The sequence below is a fragment of the Lathamus discolor genome, chromosome 2 (assembly GCF_037157495.1).
Source record: "Lathamus discolor isolate bLatDis1 chromosome 2, bLatDis1.hap1, whole genome shotgun sequence".
NCBI lineage: Eukaryota > Metazoa > Chordata > Aves > Psittaciformes > Psittacidae > Lathamus > Lathamus discolor.
In genome coordinates, this window is record NC_088885.1 from 19,990,311 (window position 1) to 20,016,254 (window position 25,944).

The 25,944-nt window shown below is 37.7% G+C and overlaps 1 protein-coding gene and 2 long non-coding RNA genes across 3 annotated transcripts in view; 1 reads left to right on the forward strand and 2 right to left on the reverse strand.

Annotated features, from left to right (window-relative positions):
* KCNH8 (potassium voltage-gated channel subfamily H member 8) overlaps positions 1-4,055 on the forward strand; it is a 173,830-nt gene extending 169,775 nt beyond the window's left edge. The window contains exon 16 of the mRNA XM_065666043.1: positions 3,345-4,055. Coding sequence (XP_065522115.1) covers positions 3,345-4,055 — 711 coding nt within the window. The remainder of the gene's footprint in view (positions 1-3,344) is intronic.
* LOC136007783 (uncharacterized) overlaps positions 1-25,944 on the reverse strand; it is an 83,530-nt gene that overhangs the window by 7,779 nt on the left and 49,807 nt on the right. Inside the window, exons 2-3 of the long non-coding RNA XR_010609850.1 lie at positions 11,897-12,001; positions 8,183-8,400 (exon numbers count right to left, since the gene is read on the reverse strand). This is a non-coding gene — a long non-coding RNA (uncharacterized LOC136007783). The remainder of the gene's footprint in view (positions 1-8,182; positions 8,401-11,896; positions 12,002-25,944) is intronic.
* LOC136007782 (uncharacterized) lies at positions 13,530-18,831 on the reverse strand. Its single transcript, XR_010609849.1, has 2 exons — positions 18,649-18,831; positions 13,530-15,986 (listed from the first exon to the last, which is right to left on the reverse strand). It is a non-coding gene; the product is annotated as an uncharacterized LOC136007782 (long non-coding RNA).

Below are 25,944 nucleotides of genomic sequence, written 5' to 3' on the forward strand. Positions count from 1 at the left end.
AAATAATACCCTTTCTAGTGAAACTAAGTAATTTGAAATTGCAAAATACAACTACTAAAGCTTGTATAAGTCAGAGCACCAGAAAGAGTTATTATTAAAGTCCATACATTAAAAAAAAAAATATCTCTTTTTAACATCTAAGAGATAATCTTACTTTATAACAGAGTCTCTAAAAAAGGTATGAACCTGAGAAACACCTCTTGCTAATTAAAGCTGTATCATCTGTATAAACCCCAGTTTCTGCATTAGGAAACACTGCAGTAACTTCAAGTTCCAGAAACAGTTAAGGCAGCATTTCAAGTATAGCTGGGATCTCACAGATCATTTTAAAGCTGTCTGCCTAGCACAGCAGGAACCATTTGTACAACTAGCTGTATTGCCTAGCAATAATCACTGAACTACTGAAAAGAAAATAGCTTTAACAGCATGCAAGGAATTAGTCCTTTCACTCAGGAGGAAACTGTACTTCTTTCAATTTCTGTTTCATAGACTTAAAATTTCTTTTGCTTTTAATCTCTGTTCTTTCACACTTTCTGGAGCACTGTGAAATCGTTAACATTATTGATCAGATTGTTCACTGTTAAACATGCTTATTTGCAGCCGTTCAAGAATCTCTCCAGGGTGTAAAAAGGATTGCATAAATAGTACAGCATTAATAGCAACAGTAGTAGTATAAGTGTAATAGTGTAAGTATATAAGTATAGTAATATAGAGATAGATGGTAATTAATAGTATTACAGATATTGGAGGTAAGATTAACAGTTTGGAAAAGCCCAGATAATTTTTTAAATTATCCAGAAAACTAGATATTTGCTTTGCCTGTGTGACAAGCAGTGTTTATCCAAACAGATGTCACTAAATGGTGGTCAATTTCTAACAGAGTTTGGCATAAATACTTTGGATTTTAAACTATCATACTACTGGAAGTTATTAAAGTATACACCAAAGGCTGTTTTATCAGGTTAGTTCCTATGACTGTGCGAGAACAAGCTTAGGAGAAGACAGCAATCTATGAGCTGGGTGATACATCAAAAATAGTGTCTGGGCACAAAAGCAAGTTGTGATTAGCAGAAGTTCGAGACTTCCACAAGTACTCAGGCATTGATTTTTACTGTGTTGTCTCAATGAATTGACAACAGAAACATGTTAAAGAATAATTAATATTTTTTTTAAAGCCTTTAAGTAATCATCATTGGAAGGGGAAAACATGAATCAAAACAAACAAGATATCTTTGTGGATACCCCATCCTTGGAAGTGTTCAAGGCCAAGTTGGATGGGTAGATAATCTAAATGATCTTTAAGGTCCCTTCCAACCCAAACCATTCTGTGATTCTATGATTTTAAAGTTGCAGATATTTTCACACAACATCCATAGTAAGGTGCATACTCAATGTAATACTTACCGGCAGAAAGCCCAGTAAAATAGATGTAAGATGGGAAATTAAGTACAGAAAACAGTTGTTTTATTTGCTACAAGTAGGGAACACTGATGATCCTAAAAAGCAGTGATGACCACTGAATCTATGTAGCCATGGGTTTGGTTGTTGTTCTTCCCCTTCTTTCCAAAGAAGCTTTTGGAGGTTTTGTAATGCCATCTCCCAGTTCCCAGTGGAACAAAAAGATTCCTGTGTGGCTGATTTGTCCAGAAATCTCACAGAGTGTTTCCTTACAGTACCAAAAACCTTCTTTTGCTGCTCTAACCCCACAGGAAGCCTGTTCACATGTCACTTTCTTAATATATTTTAATCCCTCACATTAACTGAAGTTTAGATGTGCTACCTAGCATTCAAAGCTTTATCTCAGCTGGCAGAAGGAGATCTCATGGTTATTTTCTGCCTAGCAGGACTTAATTAGGTAACAAAACAGAGAGAGAGGTGAAGAGAGAGAGACGCAGAGAGATCCTGTAATGTGACCCTCAGGAGTCTTCCCCAGTTAAGAATTTTTCACTCCAGGGATAGCATGATCATTACAAAACTATTAAAACATGATGGGTTTGAACTCTTAGCTCAGAGAGAAATGAACAGACACATAGGAGCTATATTGGAGATTTCTTCTTCCCTTCTAACTTTGAATTTCTTTATATTTATTGTGCCTGTATAACTGTCTTTTCCCACTTTTTTTTTTTTTTTTTTTTTTTTACTATCCTATCAGAAAAATGAAAAATGGATTTCTGTTTCTGGTTACATGAAAATTAATCTGAATAGTGCACCTAATTGGTGGTGCTCTTATTTCAGGGAAAAGAAAAGCCCTCTGAATTAGACTTGTTTCCTTTTTGATAGGTGGTTTATAATTCTGAAGATAACTGTGCTCCCATGTCTTTTTTTCAGCAGAGTATTTTCAATAGCCTCACTATGAGAAACTCTATTTTAACAGTAATGACAGTGGTCTAACCTGAAATAGATTGATTAGCTGCCATGGGGACAAAGTTCATTTCTACCTCTTGATAGGCTGATTTTTCTTTATTAAAAATAATTGACTGATTTTAACTTCCTACAAACTTTTCCCTACAAAAAAAAAAAAAAAAAAGAAAGACGAACTCATTTGAAATGGTGAGTTGCTCACTTCTATATTTGAGTTAGGCTTTTCATTTCCCAAAATATCCTTAGAATGTCCTAATGAACATTCCCATTGACATTATATACCAATTTACTTCAAAATATAAGTTCAGAACTTGCCAATCTCATCCTGACCCAAACCAGCAGTTTTGGGGAGATTACAGATTTCATATAATTCATGTGATTAGTTCGATGCTATCAATGGTTTCAGTATTAAACAAAAAAGAAGTCTAACAGAAAATATGATTCTTCCTTTTGCACCTACAGCAGAGTAATCTATGCTGTGGATTATTCTCTCTCCGTGTTATATGCAATACCTTTCAAGCATAAAAATAACTACATTAAAGCTAACCATTTCACATGCTTTTATATTGTTTAAATGTTTCTTGATAGCAAGCGGGGTTTAGAGTTTCTAGGTTTTTTAGTAGTAGTCCGCCAGATTTCATGTAACTTCATCTTCCATCTGACAACTTTGGGTACGGGTTTCTTTTATTTTACTATGAAGACAGCAGTATTTATTTCACGTGTGTAATTATGAACAAGATTTCAGAAGATCTCTTTTTCTTATTTCATTCATCAGTATAAAATTGGTTAATAAAAAAATTTATGTTAAAATATTTAACGATTGATGAAGAAGCTACAGATGTCATATATTAGTAGAGCATATTTCTTTAAAGACCTTGTGCCACAGGTCAAAGCTGATATTGTTAGAAGGAAAAGAAGGTATGTATGTGTGTATTTCAGGCATGACTGCACAAATACTGTGATATTTTGCCCTGCTATAACAGGTCACAACTTTAACTCAAGAAGTCTCACAATTAAGTAAGAATATGAAGAACGTGATGCACCTTCTGGAGAACCTGCTCACCTCCCAGAAGACTCCAGGGTTCTGTGCTGTGCACAGCATATCTCGAAGTCCTACCCTGGACAGTCTTCAGTCTCAAATGGCTTGGACTACGCATCAACCTTGCACGCACATGCAAGCTGGGAACATTACTTACACCAAAGCACAACCTTGCCACAGCAACACGTTATGTGACATTTGGAATACTGATCTATCCTCTGTAGGCAGCAGTCCCCAAAGAACTGAACCCAACCTGCAAAATTCTATGGATGCTGAATTTTATTATACACCAGGCCTTCACAATTCCCCTTCCCAGTATCAGGTAATTCAGAAAGACAATCTGCAGTTTTTAAGATGCACCTCTCCCCATTCAGACACTACCTTGACTCCTCTTCAGTCTATTTCAGCAACTCTTTCTCCTTCAGTATGCTCTTCATCAGAGACATCATTACACCTCGTGCTCCCGAGCAGATCTGAGGAAGGTAGCTTTAGCCAAGAAGCAATCAGCTCACTAAGCCTTGAGAACCTGCCGGGATCATGGGACCTGGAAGGATCAGCCGGAGTTGTTTCTGAGCTGAACCCAGATTTCCCAATAGACATTGCGACAAGCACAACGGATGTTAAAGATAAAGATTACCAAGCCATAGATGTATGAGAAACACTGAAGTAGTACTCGAAGCATGTGTCACAACTGCCAGTTTTAAATTCAGACTGCATGACAGCTTTATTTGACCTTTCCTCTGGCGATCATGGAGACTTACAAACATGCAAATTCAGATTTATAGAAAGTAGGAAAAGGTATTGACAGTTCATACCACAGGAAGAAAAAAAATCTAGACTCTAGAAGCATGTTGAAAAGAATTTTGTATACCAATATAACTTACTGGTCTGTTTGGCAGACTTTTGTGATACTCCAAAGACCTTGAGGGTCAGAGCAGCTGGAAGTCTAGGACAAAAGAACTGTCATGGGCGGCTTTTGTTCATCAAAGCAAAGGTTTTCCCTGAGTGTCTGACTGTTGTTCCTAAACAATATCTATGGCACTGTTTGCTTCAGGTGATTGTGGGTCCTGCTGGTCTGTTTGTCAGTTCCGTGAAGGCGAAAGGACAATTATCGCTGCATGTCATCTAGACAATCAACCAAATAGAGCTGGTAGAGTGGTTAGTTGTTGCATGTTATTTGTCATGTAAATTAAACCTCTTAATTTATCTAAAAATACTATTTTTATATACTTGGTATGAAACGTACTAAAAATTATTTAAAATATTTATAAAGAGAGTAAGAGTTTGTTTTCATTTTGGTAAAAGCTTGCAATTTTAACAAGAAATGCACTACCATCATGTATTAGATCAAATACTATTTATTGCTCAGATATTATGTAGTTTACAAATGGATTCCCTTTTATGTGCATGCAATTTGCAATGAATGTATTCATGCTGGTGGAATACAAGTAAATTAAGCTATTATTTTATTCAAAAAGAATAAAACAACGGGAATGTTGTATCCTATACTAAGTCAGCAATCACTAAAGTGAATTGTTATATTTATAACAATAAGTACCCTTGGTTTGTGTCGTAATATTGCAGTATTATTGGTAAGACTAAGTCAACATCTTAATACACATCCCTGTTTTGGGATTTTGTATCTGAACAAGAAAATTAAAAGGGATGGAAACTATTGAGTGAACAGAGGAATATTAAAAGATAAATTAACAATGGTTTAGTCAGAATCAATTAAGTTTAAAATATTTATTTATTGGATGATATTACTTACATATATAAAATCTAGCTTTGACCTTCAGTTAAAAAAAAAAAAAGGAAAAAAAAAACCAAAAACAAAACACCAAAACTATAGGTTTGTCAAATTATTTAATCCAGAACTTGATTTAATGCTCAAAGGAAATTTTAAGGGTTTTTTTCAATATCTAACATATTAAAAACCTCATATTACTACAGTGCAACCAGAGCTACTGCTTTGCATTGTAATTTTGATTTATATATTTGAAGATGCACAATATGCATCATACTTGCATGTTCTCTAGTAAGTTTTCTAAAAATTATGTGTTTACAACCCAAAATACGTGTTCTAAAATAGAGAAGTAAATTGAGTTACATTTAATAAAATGGTAATTGTTCTTAAATTAATTTTTTTACAGAGCACAGACTCTTGTTTTACTTCCATAGGAGGTTGTCTTAAAAAAAAAAAAAAATCCTCAAAGACTAAGTTAATTGTTAACATTTAGCTGTGCATAGGAACACAAATCTTAGCTGAAACTCTGTGCCCAGTCTACATCTTTCGGCATCCTTTTTCCCACTGATACAAATTAAGGACAAATCGTCATCTCTCATTTTGAGCTGCCTGAATTTTGTCAGGGTGGCTATACTTCAACATGAGTGTTTCTATGTAGGGTTTCTTATTTTCCTTCTATTCCATTTTTCACTTAGTTTAAGGTTAAATAAAGAAGTGCTGATTAAATAAGGCATATCCCAGAAATTAAAAAAATCCTGGCAGAACAGCCAGAAGCTCCATGGCAATAGGGTACTGCCTTGCCTCAGCAGCCAGCCAACACATTATATAGCCAAGTCCCTTTCCTGTCCTCATCACAAAGTACAGGTGCTGTTTCTTTGGGATGCACAGGCACATACAGCATGGCTGTCCACAAATCGTGATTCATCACTGCTGCCTTCTTCATGTCACATAGGGTAACTTGCCCTCAACGAAATACACAGGCTAATCTAAACTCACTGTAACACCCAGCCATTGACTGGGACTGCACAAATATACTATTTGCCTAACATGCTTGGTTCCCAATATAAATTAATACCTTCCATTACATATATAAATTGGGAACAGTATTTGCTTTCTCATTATTTGAGCAATACATAAACCATTATGTATTTCCTTTAAAGCTCTGGCTTTATCTTTTGTTTTCCAATAAAAACACCAGTGTCATGAGATTAAAACTGGATTTTTTCTTCTGGAGTTTTGTTTTAATCTTATATTAAAGTGTAAAAAAGTCAATGGAAACAAAAAGCTACTTTGCATAAATAATCATAGCTTTACTGTTGCACATTTAATTCTCAAAAAAAAAAAAGCATGTGCAGTAACAGAGAAAAAATGGCACCAGGATCTGTTCTACGTAGTCGCTTGTTTCTACAAATGTCAAATATGTCCTAAATAATGTTGGCAAATGCTATGCCATTTGTAATGGCTACAGTTTCAAATAACATACATAGTCATTACCTGGACTGCACAAAGTATATAATGCAAGCATACTTCTTCACAGGGAAAAGCTCAAGGAGCTTCGGAAAGCACAAGAGTTCATTCCAGGTCAAAGCCAAGAAAGGCAAGAGGAAGGTCAACAAAACAGAAAACTGGATTTGAAGGGTGGTTCTGTTTTAACCTCATTGACACCATTACATTATGAAAGCCTCAGAAAAAGAATCCCCCAGGCAGCTTTTGGTTGAAAATATCTGGCAACCAATGCTGAAAATTTCAGTTTTAAAGGTAAAATGACAATTCACAGGGACAAATGGAAAAGCACATACATTTGGAATGGAATAGCAAATTCCAAGCAGGATTATCATGAGCAGAACATTTCTACAGATAGCATGGCCATGGAGAATTTCTGGGTTTAAAACAACAACCACTGTAATATTCAAGTATTGCACTCAAAAGGTGTTCATTATGAACATCAATACAAGCATCCCACACAATAACACCCAGCAGCCCAGACAGTTTACTGTATTCCTCTTTGCTTTACAAAAATAATAATAAAAAATAATAATAATTTTTGTCTCAGGATTGTTCTTCCCATGTAATTCTGCATCAGTTTACTTCCTAAATTTGCTACAATTTCTTCCTTCCTTTCATTTTCTATCACTGTTAGTTTCTTCTTCTGTACAGTAAGTGTAAACTCTATTTATTTATTTCCCCTCTCATTTTTTTCCCTTCACCCAATTCCTTTTATATTCCCTTTATAACACTATAAAACTCAACCATTTCTGCCCTCATTTCCTAGTCATTTCCCTATAAAGAAACATCCTAGGCCTGCCACTAAAGAACGAGGTGGTTACTGAGCTGTCATGCAGTAGGACAGCAGATTTGGTCTGTGTCAAGACTCAAACAGTAAGCCACCAGTCTAACCAAAGTTTCATGCACTATCTTCTCACAATGCTGCAGTTACCTCCGTTGAATTTGGGAAAAAATAAAAAGAAAAAAGAGGCACTTAGTAAAGAACAAAGGAAAAAACAAAACACAGAAGTAGGATGCCCCATGAATTTTCTCCTATCTTCTGCTTTTATACCTTCAGATATATTTTTAAAGAGATGTATTTGTGTTGTGCTCATGACAACTACTAGATTCAATTTGAGAAACAAAGTTTATCACAAATTATGCAAATAATCATAATTTTTTACAAGTCATACCCAGCTCATGATAACCTTACTTTGACCCATCAGTTGGTTACCACCCCAAATAATTTACTCTCTAATTAGCCCATCTGCTAACTGGACACAAGATTCTAAATTACTTCATTTTATGAGGCAGTTTTGTAACACACTTTGTCAATAGCCTCACCTGGTAGCCTGTTTAGCAAATGATGTTTTGGGATGAAACAATCTGTTCTCATCCTTTTCTGCATCTTCTTACTTTAGTCTAAAAGCACTTGGTTCTTAAACTCCTCTCACTGGGACATTTTGCAGATATTTTGTACTGCTGAGCCTGCCAAGGAGAAGTCACATTCCCATTTTCTAGAAAAACAAACACTTCTAACAACTTCTTACCTTGGCATTAAAAAAACAAAGCTGTACATGGGAATTAAGGCAGCAATGGACAGAGAATATGAAAAGGAAAAGGTTGGTGCTTGATTTCCTTGCTCCATCCTCCAACTCAGTCAGGGGAATTAGCACAGCAGTCATCCATTCCAGCAGCCTACATGGTATTGAATCTTCACTCAGAAAATCAGGAGTCACAGGAAACCTTCACCCATCTTCCTCAGTATCTACAAATCATCAAAATAGTGAAATCCTATAAAAACCAAACAAACAAATAAACACAGCTGCAAGTATGTGAGGTGATGCCACACACAAGGTCAGTCTTATCCTTTCCAAGATGAACATAAAAGTCATATTATTATTCCCAGACCAACCACTGACCTCCTCTGTACTTCATAAAATTTTCTTCTAAGAGACACTGTATGTCTCTTACCATGCACTGTCAGTGGCAACAACAATGACAAGAAACAGCAACTTTATCTTCATGCTTCTAAACCACAAATCTGATCCTTCTGTTTAAAGGAAAAGGCTGATGAAAAGAGAATTTTATTCTCCCAGATTTTGGAAATCTCACAAAGAAGCAGGTTAAGGAAGGCTAAGGATTGAAAGGCTCATTTCAATTAGAACTCATAACCACAAAAATGGTGCAAAGAGGAGTAGCAATATCTTCCTCTTTCAAGTTGTTTTAATGTTTAATATTCAGTATGTAATCTTATATTTATGTCTTGATGGTGTGTCTTAAGTCTTGGAATTTATGCAGAAAAGATTCACTCTTGAATTTATTCTCTCTCCACAGCTCTTGAGAAACCTGTTAATATTTGCCCTGGTAAATCCAAAGGCTTTATACATAACCAAGAAATGCCCAAGTACAACAGAGACAAGGTAGAAAAAAAAAGTATGGTAAAAGACTTTATCTTCAATGACATTAAATTGTATATTACATATACAATATATTGACACATTACAATAAGGATAAATCAACAGAATTAATCTCACGAGGAATAAACAGTTCCACTAACTGCCTTATGAGGAGCACTGAAAAGAAACATTTCCTCAGTTTTCTGACTTTCTTATCTAGATGTTGTGTTATCAACCTCATATATACAAAATACTCTGATAGGGTCCCTGAAAGTTACAACTTCAGACATTACAAATTCTTTTTTTCTTTTCTTTTCACCTGCCTTTGACCTCTTACAGTTGATTTCCCCCATAATGTAAGTGCCAGAGTAGTGCAGAAGAGTTACTTAACATTGTCGTAAATGAAAACTGTAGGAACTGCACTAAGGACTCTCAGGCATCACAAGCACCACAAAGAAAATGCAAAGAAATGGGTAAAACTAGAGTTTGTGCAGGTGAATTGGAGGGTCTTTACAAAAAGATCCCTTAAGTATCAAGTAAATCAAAAAGCAGCAGAAGATTTCTCAGGGAAGCATGCAAAAATAAGGATTTTTTCTTAAATTAGAAGCTCACAGGCCTTCACATTTAACAGTCCACGCATCCTAAAAATTTAGCACAGCCAGCACAAGTTTTGGGATGTGTAAGTCCACCTTAACTGCACTTAAATTTCACATATCATACATAAGGGTGATGTCTGTGTTCACCCTGGGCTGTAGAGTAACTATTCTGATCCCTTATTTTTAGTATATTCTACCTCTGATCTCTTTGTGCAGTTAAATAGACATCATCTTCTTTTGCTTGCCCGAATAAAACAAGATAGCTGTGTTGTTTTTGTTTTGTCTCATTTTTTTTACTGAGAAGAAAACCTCAAAATCTACATACTTGGAGAATTTTTTCTTCATGAGGCACCTAAAAAGTTTTGCTCCTTGTTCTAAAAATCAAAGCTTCGTTCAAAAAGAAGAAAACAGTATTAATTACTCTATGTAAAAACAATCAAAACCTGCAGTCAGACACAGGACGAAAACCAGCAGCACCATGAGACAAACTGGAACAACAAGTCTCAGTAGGTGGTAACTTTACAGACTAATTATGCCTTCTTAAAGGCCAGCATTGTCAGTCATTTACTTCCTGAGTTTCCTTCCATGATATTGTAAATTAACACACATATCTGCTCCTGCTGGATTTTTTCCTACCCCCTACACAGCACTGATCCACAGAAATACAGCTCGCATTCTTACTAGGAAAAATTCAACATTATTTCTGTAACCATGCAAATGGCTGTTAAACAGAATTTTAGAGCCTGTAGTATATGAAAAATGTGTAGGTCTCCTGTATTAGACTTGCTTATAGGAAAGGAAAATTGTAACCATAAAAATGAAAATATTTTCTTTCTCACTCTCATTAGACTGAAATTGTTTTCCAAAAGCAAGTGAAAAATCTTTTTCTGCACCTCTGCTTGCAATGAAATCTAATTAATGGGGGGAAAAGGGGAGAAGGCACAGACCCAGCACACACATTCTCTGAATGCTATACAGTGTCATAATAGTATTTTAAAATGTTATTGGGTCATGCTTGTCAAGCAGGTAATGTGGTCTAAAAAACAAATATGATCAGCTGCTTATTTTTCCCGCGTAGAAAATAGCCAGTTTGCACTACAGACTGTGCTACAGGATCTCTGATCAATGAATATATACAGTATACTAATAGCTACTGGCGCTTCTACCATATCAGAGATAAGGCAAGTCTATGTTCACCAGCTCTCTAACAACAGGCAAACTGTTAAAAAAAAATAAAAATTGGTGTTTATTGGTTTGTAAAATATTATATATACATATATATTTCCTTAATAATCTCTTTTAAGACTAAATTATCTTAACAGCAGAACATGACAAGCTAGAGCATTCAAGGTAAGAAGTTGCCTCTTTGTGATGCAAACCAGCATCATTTCTTTCAACAATTGTTAAGAACAGAGCTTTTCAGCAAGGGGCTGTTATGAAAAGCTTCTGTCTATACAGCTACTTACTAGTAACAAAACAGAACAGAAAAATTGTAAAAACTCTCAGAGACATCTGACAATACACACAGTAAAGCCACAGCACAGGGTCTTTTGAAGAATTGATCACCCTTCACTAAGAAAGTTATATTTATATGAAAATGGATTACCTAAAACCAAGACAGATGGGAGGGTTGTCTGTGGTGTGAGCTATATAGCACAGCAGTTTCTCTAACTCTGCTTGTTAAGTTTTCGAGAGCAGGTGCTTGAATTATGCCAGCCAGGTTGATAATTAATCAGCCTTTTCATGTGTGCAAGGCAGAAAAAAATGCAGTCTCCGAAGGTCTTGTGGAAGGTTTGTATTGCACCTGCAATTGCAGGTTCACAAAAGCAGTAGAGCAGCCCTTTTCCTTAACCAGCTATCAAACATAAAAATGACATCTGGACAATACCTGTGCATTTTAATGCCTGTGAGGATAAACTTTGCCTCAGTCAGGTGTTTTCAGAGGCAAGAAGGCAAGCAGTGTGTCCTAGCAATACACAATGCATCTGATGACTCTGCACACACAGCTGTCCAAGCCTCACTGCTGCTATTGTCAGCTTTTCAAGCAAAGGCAAAGTCCTTCAGAGTCCTACATCCTGTGCTTTCACTTCTACACCTTTTTCCCCAATCATCATGCAAGCAGTAGTAGGCCTATCTAAAGCCAGAAACAAAGTATAACTTGGGAAACACTTTAGTTAAAATTAAACAAACTGGGGGACAAGGAAGAGTATGTCCCATGCTGCCTCTCAACATAACCTTCATATGAGTTAATATACACTGAAGCACCCACCTGTGTAAGGAAAAAGCTGTCAGGTTTGGCAATGGGAACAGGTTCCCCTCAAATCAGCAGCAGTGAAGTCCTGGACAATTGCTTGCATCAGCCTTCATGTTTAAACTGAAAGAGTGGAGATTCAGATTAGAAATTAGGAAAAAATTCTTCCCTGTGAGGGTTGTGAGGCCCTTGCACCGGCTGCCCAGAGAAGCTGCGGCTGCCCCATCCCTGGGGCAGTGCTCAAGGCCAGGTTGCACAGGACTTCGGAGCAACCTGGTCTAATAGAAGGTGTCCCTGCCTGCAGCAGGATGCTGGAACTGGATGAGCTTTAAGGTTCCTTCCAACCCAACCTACTCTATGATTCTATGAACACTGTTAACAGGCTTCAATAGGTCATTGTTTATCTATTTTGTCAGATGACATTGCATAGGCTAGCATAGTCAAAATTTCTTGTGTGAATGATTGGTGTTAATACTGGAGTTTGTCTAAAAACACTGTCCTCTTTCTAGGAATATAGAGCGTAAATACTTTGTTATATCTTGGATCTGAATTAAAATAAAGCTTCCTCAGTGTTGATACCCTTGAGTAACTTAGATTCAACTGTCATGTGCATATCCTTTCAGACTTCTATTTTCCATTTAATTTTAACTCTCTACATGTGGTCAGTTGGTTCAAGGTTACCTTCTGCAATGCCCCAGTAAAAAGTCTAAAATAGACCTGATACAGGACCTTCCTCTTGTTCTTTCAGACGCCATTTGGTGATTAAATCTGCCCGCTGTCATCTCTCTGGCATGTGTTTTGCCTACCACTGTTAGTGACATTTGTTCTCCAAACTATGTTTGAGAAGTGAAAGTTTCTCGCAACAAAACAGTTGCCAGTTCACTCTCTCTCTAATAGCAGTGAACACTCCAGCCATATCAAGCTCTAGCCTAGAGAGTTTATGACAAATTCCCAATATTTCTAGGGTCCTTTGCCAGCTCTGGGTTCTGCAAAGTAGAATATTAAATTTTTCTGCAGTCGTAAACTTCAGTGGCAGAAATCCATCTCTTTTTCTTTAACTACTGTTTTATTGTAGTACTCCAGCCAAGCTATGACTTTAATCTAACCTGAACTTTCCTGAGTGAACTCTCAATTTTTAACATTGACATGAACCTGTTTTCATTTTCTATGTTCCCGCTATTGTTTGGTTTAAAAAAGAACATGGTGACTCAGAAATAACCTCTGCAGGGACAGTTTTTCTGGTCCTGAACTTGTTTTATCTTGTGTAAATTCTGTCATGAGTAACATCAGTGTAAAACAAATGGCTTAACTGTGAGATAAAAGGATTTTATTGTCTTATTCAGAACTTCAGTCAAATACTAAAGCTGCTGATCCACACAAAGTATAAATATAGTATTCTTAAATTGGTGCCAACCAAACAGTAGTTGTATTATTCATTGTATGTCTGCCTGTTACAGACTTAATTTATGACACAGGTGCAAGGCAGCCTGGAACAATGTGCTTTGCAAATAATGACTATGAGAAGGACATGCATTTCTGTTTGTTATTGTTCTTATTAATAAATAAACAAGCCCTCGGAACAGTTGAAAGCAGACAAAGCAGCACATGATGATTCATTGCCAGATGGGAAACATTTAGCAAGGAAAACCTATAACACAGCAACCAAAGCCAGAGACTAACTGCAAGGGAGGGGAAAGGAGCACCACCACCCAGGAAGAGGACTGCAAAAGCCTACTAACAAGGCTCAACAGAAATCTGTAGGCATTATTCTGAAGCCTACAGATGGATACAAGAGCTCACTGTGACGCAAGATGAAGATCACAGCTTAAGTTTTTTCAACTGAAATGTTCTCTGGTTCGCATGAGTAACAAAAATAAGCCAGACACAAATTCCAGCAGCCTTGTTTTCAGGTAATGACCTGGAAGGCAATGATGGAAAACCAGAGCTTGCCTTAAGTTGCATTCTGATATACCCTAAACCACTATGCAACTACTGTTTCCTTGATCTTGGGTCCACATTTTGCTTTTCTGACAAGTTCTGCCATGTAAACAAACATCACTACCACAATATAAATAACTTAAATATGAGACAGAATGCTTTTGTAGGCATCTATAGTAATTACCTTTCTATTCTCACTTGAATTGTGCTACTGTCTAGTAGTGAATATCATAAAAAATTATTTCTGGTGTCCAGCTTCCATTTCACTTAACAAAATCCTATTTATAACCTATTTTAATTTTTTTATATTTATTTAAGTTTAGCATTTTCAAATACCTGTAAGGCATGTATTCTCCTTGAACAGGCACAAAGTCCATGTATTAAATATGTATTAAAGTGCTTTTCAGAAATCTTTATAGGAACCATTTTGTCCTGTGAGAAGTCCTCTTTGCCTTCATAAGAATGATGCAAAAGAGTGCAAGAATGAGAGACCCAAAGGCCATTCTGAGAGCTTCTCAAGGGGAATCCACATATATTATAGACTATGGTCAATCTTAATTTTCATTCCAGTTTAACTTACATTTTCCTAAAAACAGTTTTGTGTGTTTTCTACCTTTTCTCCAAAATCCTGGGTTATTCTGTTCCATATTGTCAGGGCATTTTTCTCTTTTATGTTAGCTGTTGCTTATAAGAAAACAAGTTGCTGAACTGTACGTTCTCCTGTTCACAAAGAGGAAACATCACTATCCACCAGCAGGTTTTAGAGTTTCCATATTAAAGCTATAACAGAGGCTCTACATCAGGTAATGTGAAAATTGACATCTTTCTTCTGCTTTCTACTTTTAATTCTTCAGGGTACAAGGCTGGAGTAGCATTGGTATTAATGTGCCTAAAAAGCAGTCATATGCAACTTTCAAAAAAAACAGAGTTGTATTTCTGCTCAAACTGGTGGGCTAAAAGTTGTGCATTGCTAACTGAAAGACAGATACATCAATTTATTCTGTGCATTCATAAAACATGAAGTTATGACAAACTCATGCTACAGAAGCAGGCTGAGTACAACTTCCTGGGAATTTTCAGGTAAAACAGATTTAACCTGAAATTTTGGAATTATTGAACCTGAAATGCTTTCTAAAAGTATGCAAGCTGATGTTTAACATAATGTATACAGTTTCCAGACAATTGACATAATAGTCTTGGGGCTTTCCAAGTCTGCGTTTCCAGGTGTCAGGGTCCGGTTGGAGAAAAAACACAGTGTTGGACCCTGCTTCAGTTCATGATCGCAAGAGTGAAATTAAGACACACACAACGTCAAGTACTGTAATCAGACAGTTTGCTTATTACAAATTACAAAAAGACAGTTATTATAAGAAAGTGAAATTATTGTAATAAAGGGGATAAGTGATAGGACAGATTGGAAAAAAAGGAGAAAATGAAGCAAAAAAATCTGGGTGCAGAAAGAGACTGTCACCACTGTGAATCCAGCTGTGTCCCTGGGATCCATTGTCATCGTCATTGATGGTGGGAGTCCTTCAGGGATCACAGCCTCATAGTATCAGAGCAGAGTCTCCCCAGAAGTCCGGTGGCTGTGGGTGTCCTCATGGAGGCGCCCTTCTGGAGTCCCCTTGAAAGTACCCCATGGAGTGTGTCTTTTGGAGTTACCCTCATGACGATGTCTCATGGAGGGTGTCCCTCAGGGTCCGTAATAGTCATCAGCAGAGAGTGTCCTCATGGAGGTGTCCTTCTGGAGTTATCCTCATGGCAATGGCTCCCTGGCAATGTGCCTTGGTGATTACCTTTTCCTACTTTATAATGAGTTGGGGGGAATACCTCTGTTCTTCATGTCACATATTACATGTTTCTGGTGGACCACTTTCCCTGGTGTTGCACCCAGCTCTTCAACTGCACGTGTGTGTCGGCACACACACGTGTCTGCAGCAATTCTCCGGATAACGGGTAGCAATTCCTCACGCCAATCCTAAAGGTAATGGACGGTGAAGTCGCAGTTCAGTTCCTCACTCCCTTCTCCCAGACAATTCATGGAAGAGTCTTATCTCAACTCCTCCCATCCATCTCTGACAGTGAAGTCCCATTTCAATTCCTCAGACCAATCTTTGAGACAATGGACAGTGCAGTCCAATTTCAGATCAGTTTCACACCAGGGCAGCCCCTACCGTACAGAATACCAGAGGTTTTCACCTTTGCAATACCAAACTGTGAGGGCACTGGAAATTTGGACTACATATAATAAGGAACCCTAAATCTTAATTTCTAATATGAAAAACTTTGTGAACTCAGCTATAAAGTTCCAGACAGTCATATGCACATTAGTAAATACTTTCATTTCAAATAAATGAAAAGCTTAAAAGAAAAGCTTAAAGCTTTCAAAACCTCTGCTGTTTGCTTCAGATACAACTCAAACACCAACTCTCCAGGTTACCAATAGAATAAAAATTCTATCCTAGGGCCACCTGAGCTCAGGTATTTTGATAGTGTGTATTTTGATAGTGTGTAGTGACACCACTACCCTATTATCTTCTGGTCCAAGCAGAAACAAGCATTTGTTGTCTTTTGCAGGAGTCGTAGCCAGCTTGCTCTATAATCACACCTGAAAAGTTGTATTAACCCATTTTCTATGAAGGGATATTTTTAATACCAGTTAGTTCTACATAGAATAATTTACTCAGGTGGTTGACAAGTAAGGCCTTATAAGATGCAATTAATCGCTCTTTCCTCTCCACATACAGTCAAATATGCTGCCAGAATAAGCTTTTATCACACAATTCACAAAAACTGTTTTCAGACATATTTCTAATAGTTTGGGTGCTATTAACAATTTCATGCTTTCTTTCTTTTGATTATTCCTTGTCTTTCACTTTTGAAGCAGTGTTCTGCAGGGATAAGAACATAAATTTCCAATCTGCAGGTATTTTTCTGCTTGTCTATTTATACAATACTTTCACCATCAGGTGCAGTTCCCTGTGAAGCCTGAACTGTCACAGCTGAGCATTTGTTTAGCTAAGGAAAGAATCAGATTCCACCCTGGACAGAGACATAACAATAAGAAACTTCACTTTCTCACTTTTAGCCTTGAACTCTAAGGAAACATTAAGCATCAAATAGAGAGTGCAGGAACTTGAATAGCTAATAAATGTCATTATAACTGGAAACTAAAATTTCATTATATACTCTCCTCTTCAGGTAAAATCACCGAGTTACACGTACCAGCAAGAAGGAGAGGGCTGCTAAGGCTCCAGTGCTGTATCAAACATATAGCTGTGCTAGTAAGACAGGTTTCTTGCTATTTCAACAGTTCTTTTCCATTCATTTTAAAATCAAGTGTTAAAAGCCTGAAAGCAAAACACTGCTCATCTACCCAAAAGATAACTTTCAAACATCCAGATCAGCAAAAATTTCAGAACTCATTTGTTCTTCCACAAAATAAGATAGCCTCGACCCTGGAATTTAGATTATCATTGAACTTAAAACACATTTATTATGGCCTTCTATGTACTTCTGCAGCTGATGAAAACTAAAATATATTTAAATTATAAATAGTTAAAGATTAGACTGAAATCTGCTTCTGGAAAGTCGAGCCAATGTAGCAAAAACAAAGGAGAAGAAAATTCAAAATGAAATCAAAACACACTGCCCAGCTGGAGCTGAAATCCTTTCCTTCTTTCTTCTTGTTCTCCTACCTATTTTCTGTCTACTCCATTTCACTAATGAAGAAAACAGCCCCTAAATTAAGCTTTCTTAAGGAAGCCTGTTAATAACTGGGTCAACTCAGGCTCACTAACTGCTTTTCCTACAGCAGGTTTTGTCACTGGGATCTGGATACACCTGTGTCCAGGGTGTAAAGGACTTTATACCCTGGGTGGTATTTGGCTACCATTTTAATTTTTTTGCCTAGCTAATAGTTTTCTAGTCAATTGTGATAAACATACATAAAAAGAGCCATAGAAGAAGGTGACAAGCACCAGCAATAAGCCTCAGGGGAAGGAAAACCTTCTATTCCTAGAGGAGAGGAACAAGGAAAACCAGATGAGAAGTAATAAGCAAAAAATCATGAGGTAGCTCTGTGTGTGTGTGTGTGAAAAACAAGGCTGCTGTTGCAAAATGAGTGGTTTAAGGTCTTTCAAAGAATGACCATCAAAGAGCTGGTCATTGGTAAGAGCTTTCAATATGTTTTATAAAGGTACAACTTAACAGCGTTTGATGGCAATGTTCACCTATTACTTATTATACAGATGAAGCAGACAAAGGAAAATCAAGGTAAGATCAAGCTAAAAATGATTGATATAGAGACTGAAGGCACAAAAGGGTAAGGGAGATCCTTTTATTGCATCTCAAGGTCCAGAATAGACCCCCTTCCTTTCTAAACTCCTGATGGAGCCTGGGTGCACCTGGATCTAGTCTTAATCTTAGACTTGGTCAACAGTTCATATCTAATGGAGTGTATAAAAAGAAAATCAAAGTAGAATAAAGCTAAAATTTTATGCATAGAAACTGGAGGGGATAAAGGGCAAGGGAGGCCCTTCCACTGAGTCATGAGTTTCAGAGTGGACCCCCTTGCTTTCTAAACTCCTGACAGAGCCTAGGTGCAGATGGATCGAGTCTTAGTCTAAAACATAATCAACAGTATATCTCTAAAATGCTACAAGTGCATCAATTCACCACAGAGGAAGTTTTACAAGGCTTTCATCTAGCAGCAGTTTTCAGTTTTAAGGTGCATGTTATAAACTGAGTCAATAGAATTTACTACACTTTCTATAACTTATACACACACATCGTGTGCACATACAAACACACACAAAGACATGTAAAGGTACCTGTTAAAAATTCCCCATCAAGGTCAGTGAAATATTCACATCTCAGCATTTCTCAAAGGGTGAGGGCTGAGTCTTGAGGAGTGGGGAGACTTCAGCCCCAGGTCCTGTCTTTCAGTGATGGGCCTCTGTTTGCAAACTCTGAGAGGCACCCCACCTAGAGGGACATTCTGATTGCCGCTTGCTGCAATGTAGGAGAGCTTAAAGGGCCTCAATTAGAAACACTATTTATAAGGTCGCAAGATGATTGGCTTAGTCATTAGTAAATTTCAATCCTGGCCACAACCTGAGTTGGTAATTGTTAGAAAATGCTAATAACAATGGCACCATTCCACTTGGAGTGCAAACAAGGGAGGGAATGTTCTGCAGCTGTCAGGGGATGACTGATTTTCCCTGGTTTTACTTTCCACCTTCACCATGTGTCAGGAGCTCCTGGTATGATGGGTGCCTCCTTCCTTAGCCATGTATGAGCTCTTTGGTACAGTCAAGGGATACTTCACCATCTAACTCATTACACAATGGCCAAGGCCTGTTGGACAGTCCTTAAATTGTAGAGTAGCCCAGAGTATGGTGGGGGAGGATGCAACACTGCAGCAGTGGAGCTGGTAATTGCCAGGAACAGGAAGAAGCAGGCAGAAACCCCAAAATAGGAATGAACGCAGCAAAATATCCTACCAGATGTTTTGACAGTTACAAAGTCTCTGGGATTTTTGACAGCTAACAACAGCACAGGACCTGACAGCCAGGAACAAATGAGCTGTCTACATGAATAGTCTGTGACAATCCATACTTCCTTGCTAATAGAGAGGGTACATAAATTGCCCAAGAAATTGGCAGGAAAAGCAGCTTGCTGGTGTAAGATACCCAGCAGACTGGCGATGAAACCAGAAACAGGCATGAGATCTCATGACCCACAGGCCAGCTCCCATCCAACAGTCCATACTGACTCTCAGACTTTGCTAAGCAATCAACCTGTCAGCTTGCTTACTCCACCTTGGCACCAGTGTACTTCTTGCATCTGTTTAGCAACTGGCTGGCTACCAACACCCACAGCCCAGTCCCCTGCTAGTTTGCACAAGGCATTCAAATACTTAAGAATTACATGATCCATCTGAAAAGTGCACCAGCCCCCAACACTGTGTTCCAGGTGACACTGGAGGTCGAGGCTGTGATCTTGTTATCTTACTCAATTATAGTAAGAAATGAATGCAGCATATTTTTAGTGCTCCCCAAGCAATTTGCACATTTCCTAAAGGCAATTTTGGCCATTAGTAACACCCAATCCCTGCCATAGAGCAAGTGGCAAAGCAAAATAAGAAGAGGCAAAAACAATCAAGCAACAAATGTAAATGCCTACAATGATAATGTTATGGGTGTCTCTACCAATATGTGGATAGTAGGAAAAAAGGTTAGAGAGCTACACAGTGATAAGGAACTTTGAAATAAAACAAAGATATTTAACAAGGTTCAATATATCTAGACATTGGGATTTATTTTTTTTCATACCATGTAATTGGTAAGATAACAGCATCCTCTCTTTTGGGGGTATATGATTTTGATTAGGTGGGATGGAAAAGCATACCCAGGAACGTACATGAGAACTAGCTGCAGTGTAACTTCAATTTTTTTCTTTTGTAAATGAAGATCGAGTTCATTAAAGCTACAAAACCATCCCTAAAAATTCTTTTTCAGTCTGACAAACTCCTTGCACAGTGTAACATTCAACTAGCACTTTATGGCCTCTCACTGACACTGCAGAAGAAAACCTGTACACACATCATCGTTCAGAACAGAATTCACAGCTCCTGACACAAGTTTCCAGCCTGTTCTCATCTCCCAGTTGCTGTTAGCATTCTGCTATCTTCCCAGTAACCAGTTCACCAATCCTTAGAGGCCATCAAGCACTGCATTGCTGGAGTCGTTTGCAGTCTAAGCCATACCCATGTGATCTTTTTTTACACAAGTGATTACTCCTTTTCCTCAAGAGCCCCTTGCTTCTTTTGCACTAGAAGGACTATGTGAGGTCCAAAGAAGTTGTATATTTCTGTCATATCCCTTGAGATGCTTGTAAACTTCAACAAAAGAACAAAAATACTAACCATGTCTTTTCTGTGACCTTTCCTCTCTTTAGTACTCTTCCTGTTCCCACTCACTTACTAGTTTTATTATATTTTTATATTTCCATATAAATTTTTCATATACAGTGTCCAATAATTTTTTGAATAGTAGAGGCTACCAAGAGGAATAATTCATGTCCAAAACAACTTCTAGCTTACTCATGCATCCCTAACAAATGACTTGTAGCAGTGTTTTGTAATAACACTGTGTATTGAAGCATTTTTGAGTGGTTTTCAAAAGCAGCTTGTCTATTTTACCCCTTTTTTCATCTTTAACTTTCATTCAAAATGCTGGATGAGAAGATTCTCATTTAAGTGCCTGCCACTTCTCTTAAGCTTTCTGAAGAACAAAGTGATTACTGTGTATATCGCTGAGAATTTTGTTTGCTTTTAATCTGCTCCTGAATATCTACATCCAATTATCAAGAGAGCCACCACAAAATCACTACATGAACCATAAACGCACAGAAGATGGAGCATCATAGCATCACAAGGAGTATCCATAAAACATATCCAAGCTAGTGTCTGAATGGAAAAAGGCTTGGAAGAGAGTCATGATGTTCTCTTCCCCTTTTTCTGACTTGTATAATTATTCATTGAAACTCAGTTACTGACAAATGAGAACCAGATGAAAAACCTGGGCCTGTACACATAGAGATCTGTGTATGGTGACACCTGAGAAATAGAAATCCACTACCTATATACACTATACAAGGAGCAGGAAAATTTCTTGTAATAGGCTAAGGATGCAGTGAGAGCAAGGTTTGTGATAATGTTTAGTGGAATATTGAATGCAGTTTAAAACAATGTTATTTATATTTCATATTTGAAGCCTCTCCAGCAATCTGTCTCTGAAGTTTGTCTCCTGCTGGCTAACCAAAATGTCATCGTGCTTCCAAAGGAACAGGGGCAGTCCTGGATGCAGGTAGCTAAGCAGTATGCGTGGTTGTGTACCCTTTGAGAGTACTAAGGCCTTCTTTTGTTCCGAAAGGTAAATGCATTCTGCCTTCATTATAAGCTACACTCTGCTATAGTGGGGCTGACAGCAGCAGGCTTGCATGGAGAGTGGCATTAAGAGAGCAACAACCAGACAGCTGAGCCACCTCAAATAGCTACACTCACAGGCCCTCTGGAGGCCTGAAAAGCTGCCCAAAAGGTTTTTTCCCTATTCTGAGACAAGTCGTTAGGACCATGTTCTTTTATAAGTGTGTCATGTGCTATGTGCAATATTACATTCAAAACAAAACTTCAGATACTAGGCATGAAAGTGGATCAAAGCATCTGTTGCTTTTTGAAATCTTTCCTCAACTTGCTACTGCTTGCCCCCTTAGCTCGCCCATCCTTAATATGAAAAGGTTTTGAAGACTATGTCCTTGAAATTTCGGGGATGTTTTTTCCTCCCATATGAAATAGAGTCTTTGTGTCTATTCTTTTTAACTTTATACATTTCTCTCCACTTTGCCTTTTCCTTCCCTTTCACATATTTCTCCTAAAATCCTATCCATCCACATACACTTCTACTTCGCATGCCAAATTATTCCTGTAATCACATCACACAAATGACTGCTACAAAAGATAAAAAGAAACCATATCATCTGAACACCCTTATTATTTCTATCATACTCTATACTCTTACAACAAGAACATGATTTTAATATAGACCCCCTGCCCCAAGACTCCAGGGTGCAATGTCATGTACTACAACACACATGCAGTTGCAGGTGATCCCTGTCCTGGAGCAAATGACAAGCAGACAAAAGGAGGACAAGGCAGGAAAGGTGAAACACACCGCCTAACCCACTGGTACAGTTCCAGCCTGCACCATCTCACTTCTATTTCCACTCAACTATTTCTTCTTGTGCCAGCTCAAGTCTTGGATCATTAAATTCTTTTAATCATTTTGTGCAGCATCAAGGCATTATTATCTAATTGTTGAAGGTCTGCTTTTGGATGAGTTGGTTTTATACCTAAATGCCATCCCAAGCATTCAAAAGAATCATATGTTTCAGCTGAGGCAAAGACAACTATCACTGAAAGAAGACTCCAATACCATGGCTTTTGCATGGCAATCTACTTAACTGGATGCAATTGTGGTTTGCAACTGCCTTTTTCTTCATAACACACAACTACCTCAATCTTAATGACCATTGTAGTACAAATATCTCTCTTTGAGCTGTGTTAGTGGAATCAGCTGAATTACTGTACTTGAGCATATTAGACATGCTTAAAACTTTCAATGATTGGTTGACAGTAGGTAATAAGGTTCTTCTGTGAGCTCCCAGACTACACATGGCAGATATTCAGATCTTAATAATTCACAGGCAACAAAAGCAGAATTACTTGCATTAACATTTTACATGCTGCATTTAAGTCTAACCTAGGAATTTTACCTTGAAAGGTATTAAATACTCCAAGTGGAAAACTTGCCTCTTGCTATGCTTGACAACATGTACAGTAAAGGGATTATTGGCTATGTTAGAAACGTGTTTATTTACCTTCTGTATTGGATATTTCATTATTTCTAGTGATTTACTGTAGAAAACATTGTAAAAAGCATAGTTCATCTCCTTTCAATGAAAGTAGTCAGAATGGGAAACTTGCAAATAAGACAGATTGAAAAGCACATATTCATGAAATCCACAGTAGTCTTATGGTGTTCAGGTGTTATTTTTAATTACAGCAGTATTGTCAAGTGGCACCATATGGCAGTTGTATGTAATACATCGCCCCACTACGTTGTGACCTCCTGATAGGAGACAAAAAAATCTGCCAAATTTGGCACTCCCCATAGAGATGTCCTGTCTTCTTCATCTGTGATCAGCACCACTGCTGTCATAAAGGCTGCACCAGCTCCTTTGCTCTCATCTCCCTTCAAGTAACTCTTCTTTTCCAATGGGTGAGCATTAAAGCTGAAAATCTTTCCCCTTATTTATTATACTGTGGTCTTAGTTCTTTGCTTGCTGGCCAGAGCTTACTAAAAATCCACTGAGACTGGGTGGGGTGTTTTGCTTTGGTTAAAGAAGCTAAAGCCTTCGAAGTTCTCTGTGAGACAAAAGGCTGATCTTCTCCTGACACTCTTCAGTTGCTGTCACAGACAGGAAGGAAGTCAGTCACACCCCACAATATTTCTGCTTTCTGTGCACCCTGCTAAGTCAGAAGCGAATGAGTAGGTGTTGTTCTGGCCTGGACTCATGGCACCAGCCTCAACATTCAGACTAGCAGTAAACCCACCTGCAGGGAATGTTTGAAGCTCACAATCCAGCCTGAGAAAGAGAAGCCTGAAAAGCAGGTTGGAGCTCCTACCAACTAGTGTGCAGGCAATTACCAATCATTACTGGTTACATGTAGTTCACTCACAGGTGTTTCCCTAAACTACACAAAACAAAATCAGTGTGAGAATCTAAGTGATAGGAACCATCTGTTCAAATTTGACTACTGTCACTTAATATTATAATAACCATGATAACTGGAAACCTTGTATTTTAGAATTTTTTAGGAGTTCATCAATTTTAAAGTTTCCCTACTACCTGCTCAACCTCAACCCTCCCCACCTCCACCCCCCAAAAAACAAAAACCCTCAAAAAAAACAACACCCCACACATATTAGGGGTATTTGAAGATCAGATGTGGAGAAGAACTGAGAATAATTATGAAGGCAAGCAAAAAAGCAAAACCCTGAACAATGTCAATCGCACACAGTAAACTGTTGAATCAATCTGCTATCAACTTCATGTAATTTTTCCAATATATGCATCATGATACAAAAGCTTTAACTTAGAGGCAGATCTTTATATAAAAAATATAAATCATGCCTTTATTTAATTTTCTTATATACTGTTAGAAATTATTTTATCCAAAATTGTGTTTGATAAATTTCCAGTTACAGTTATGCTGTATTTTATCAGCATAAGCCATACTTTCCAACACCAATGCGGACAGAAGTATTTCATAACTGTGAACAGTAACATAAAAGTACTTTCTATTAAAAAATTATACACTGAGAACACCATATTAAGAACTTTAAGAGGAAATGTAGTGTCTATCACATTCAGTTGGCTTGAGGCAAACCAGCTAAAAGGTACTACTCTAAATTACAGGATGGCTCTTTCACTCACCCACAGATAAATGTTAGATTTAGACTTAGGGGTTTTTTTTAGCTTTACAAGACGTGGTGTTGTAATAAAGAACACTGCATGAGCCTAAAGCAGTTCCGAACAAACAGACAAAAAAAAAACCACATATAACTGAGGACTTGAATGCCACCTTCCCCACTTAGTTCTACCATGCCAAGAAATAAGACAGACGAACTAGAAAACAGATAATACCCTTCCTGCACTATTCGTTGCCATTGTTCTAAGTTCTATCAATATTCATTAATTAGGGAGATGTAGAATTTTAAAGGCTTGGATGGTGCCTTTGTCAGCTTTCTGTTTGTATTAAACTTCCATGCACAGTCCCTCCTTTTGCCTCCTTCACACTTCTCTGTACACAGCTTCCTCATCTGTTCCTCCTTCCCTTCAGCTCCTCTGACAGGCTGATCAGCAATAGCATCTCCTTAGCATCCATAGCCCTTCATTGTTAAGCAGTTGCTTGGTTTTTAAGAGTCACAAGCTTAGTTTCTTTTCCACAAGCAATCTTCTTTCACAGTGTAAATGCTTTAGTCAATTTAATAAGTGTGAGTAATAATCTGACAAACCTTTATCCACTGAAAAGAGCACACATGGCATGCCAAAATAGAGCAATGTTTGTTCATCTACATACCAATGTGCTTTGCCCCTCAGATGATAGAAGCAGCTCCAACCACTTATTTTGTGCCCTTGAAGAAAACCCACAGGAAAGTGAATGAGGTCCATGTACTGTTTAAGGTGCTCTGACAGACTTCTGGTGTACAGCCCCTCGTCTCATTTAACACAAAGCACAAGAAAATGAACACTTGGTAATCATACTGCAAGAGGTCTCTAAGTATAAAGCTCTTGAAGAAGAAATTTCTATAGAAATTTACTCTCCTATCAGGCCATCTCTTTTACTGGAGTGTAAGTTCTTTACAAATACTGCATTCCCTTTTTAAGTCTTATAATAAGTACTTTCTACACATCATATATTATATACGTTTCAGCAATTTCCTTCTTGCATTAAGAAGTGATGTATGACTGTTCAAAAGGAGCTGCGACAGCATGTGCTT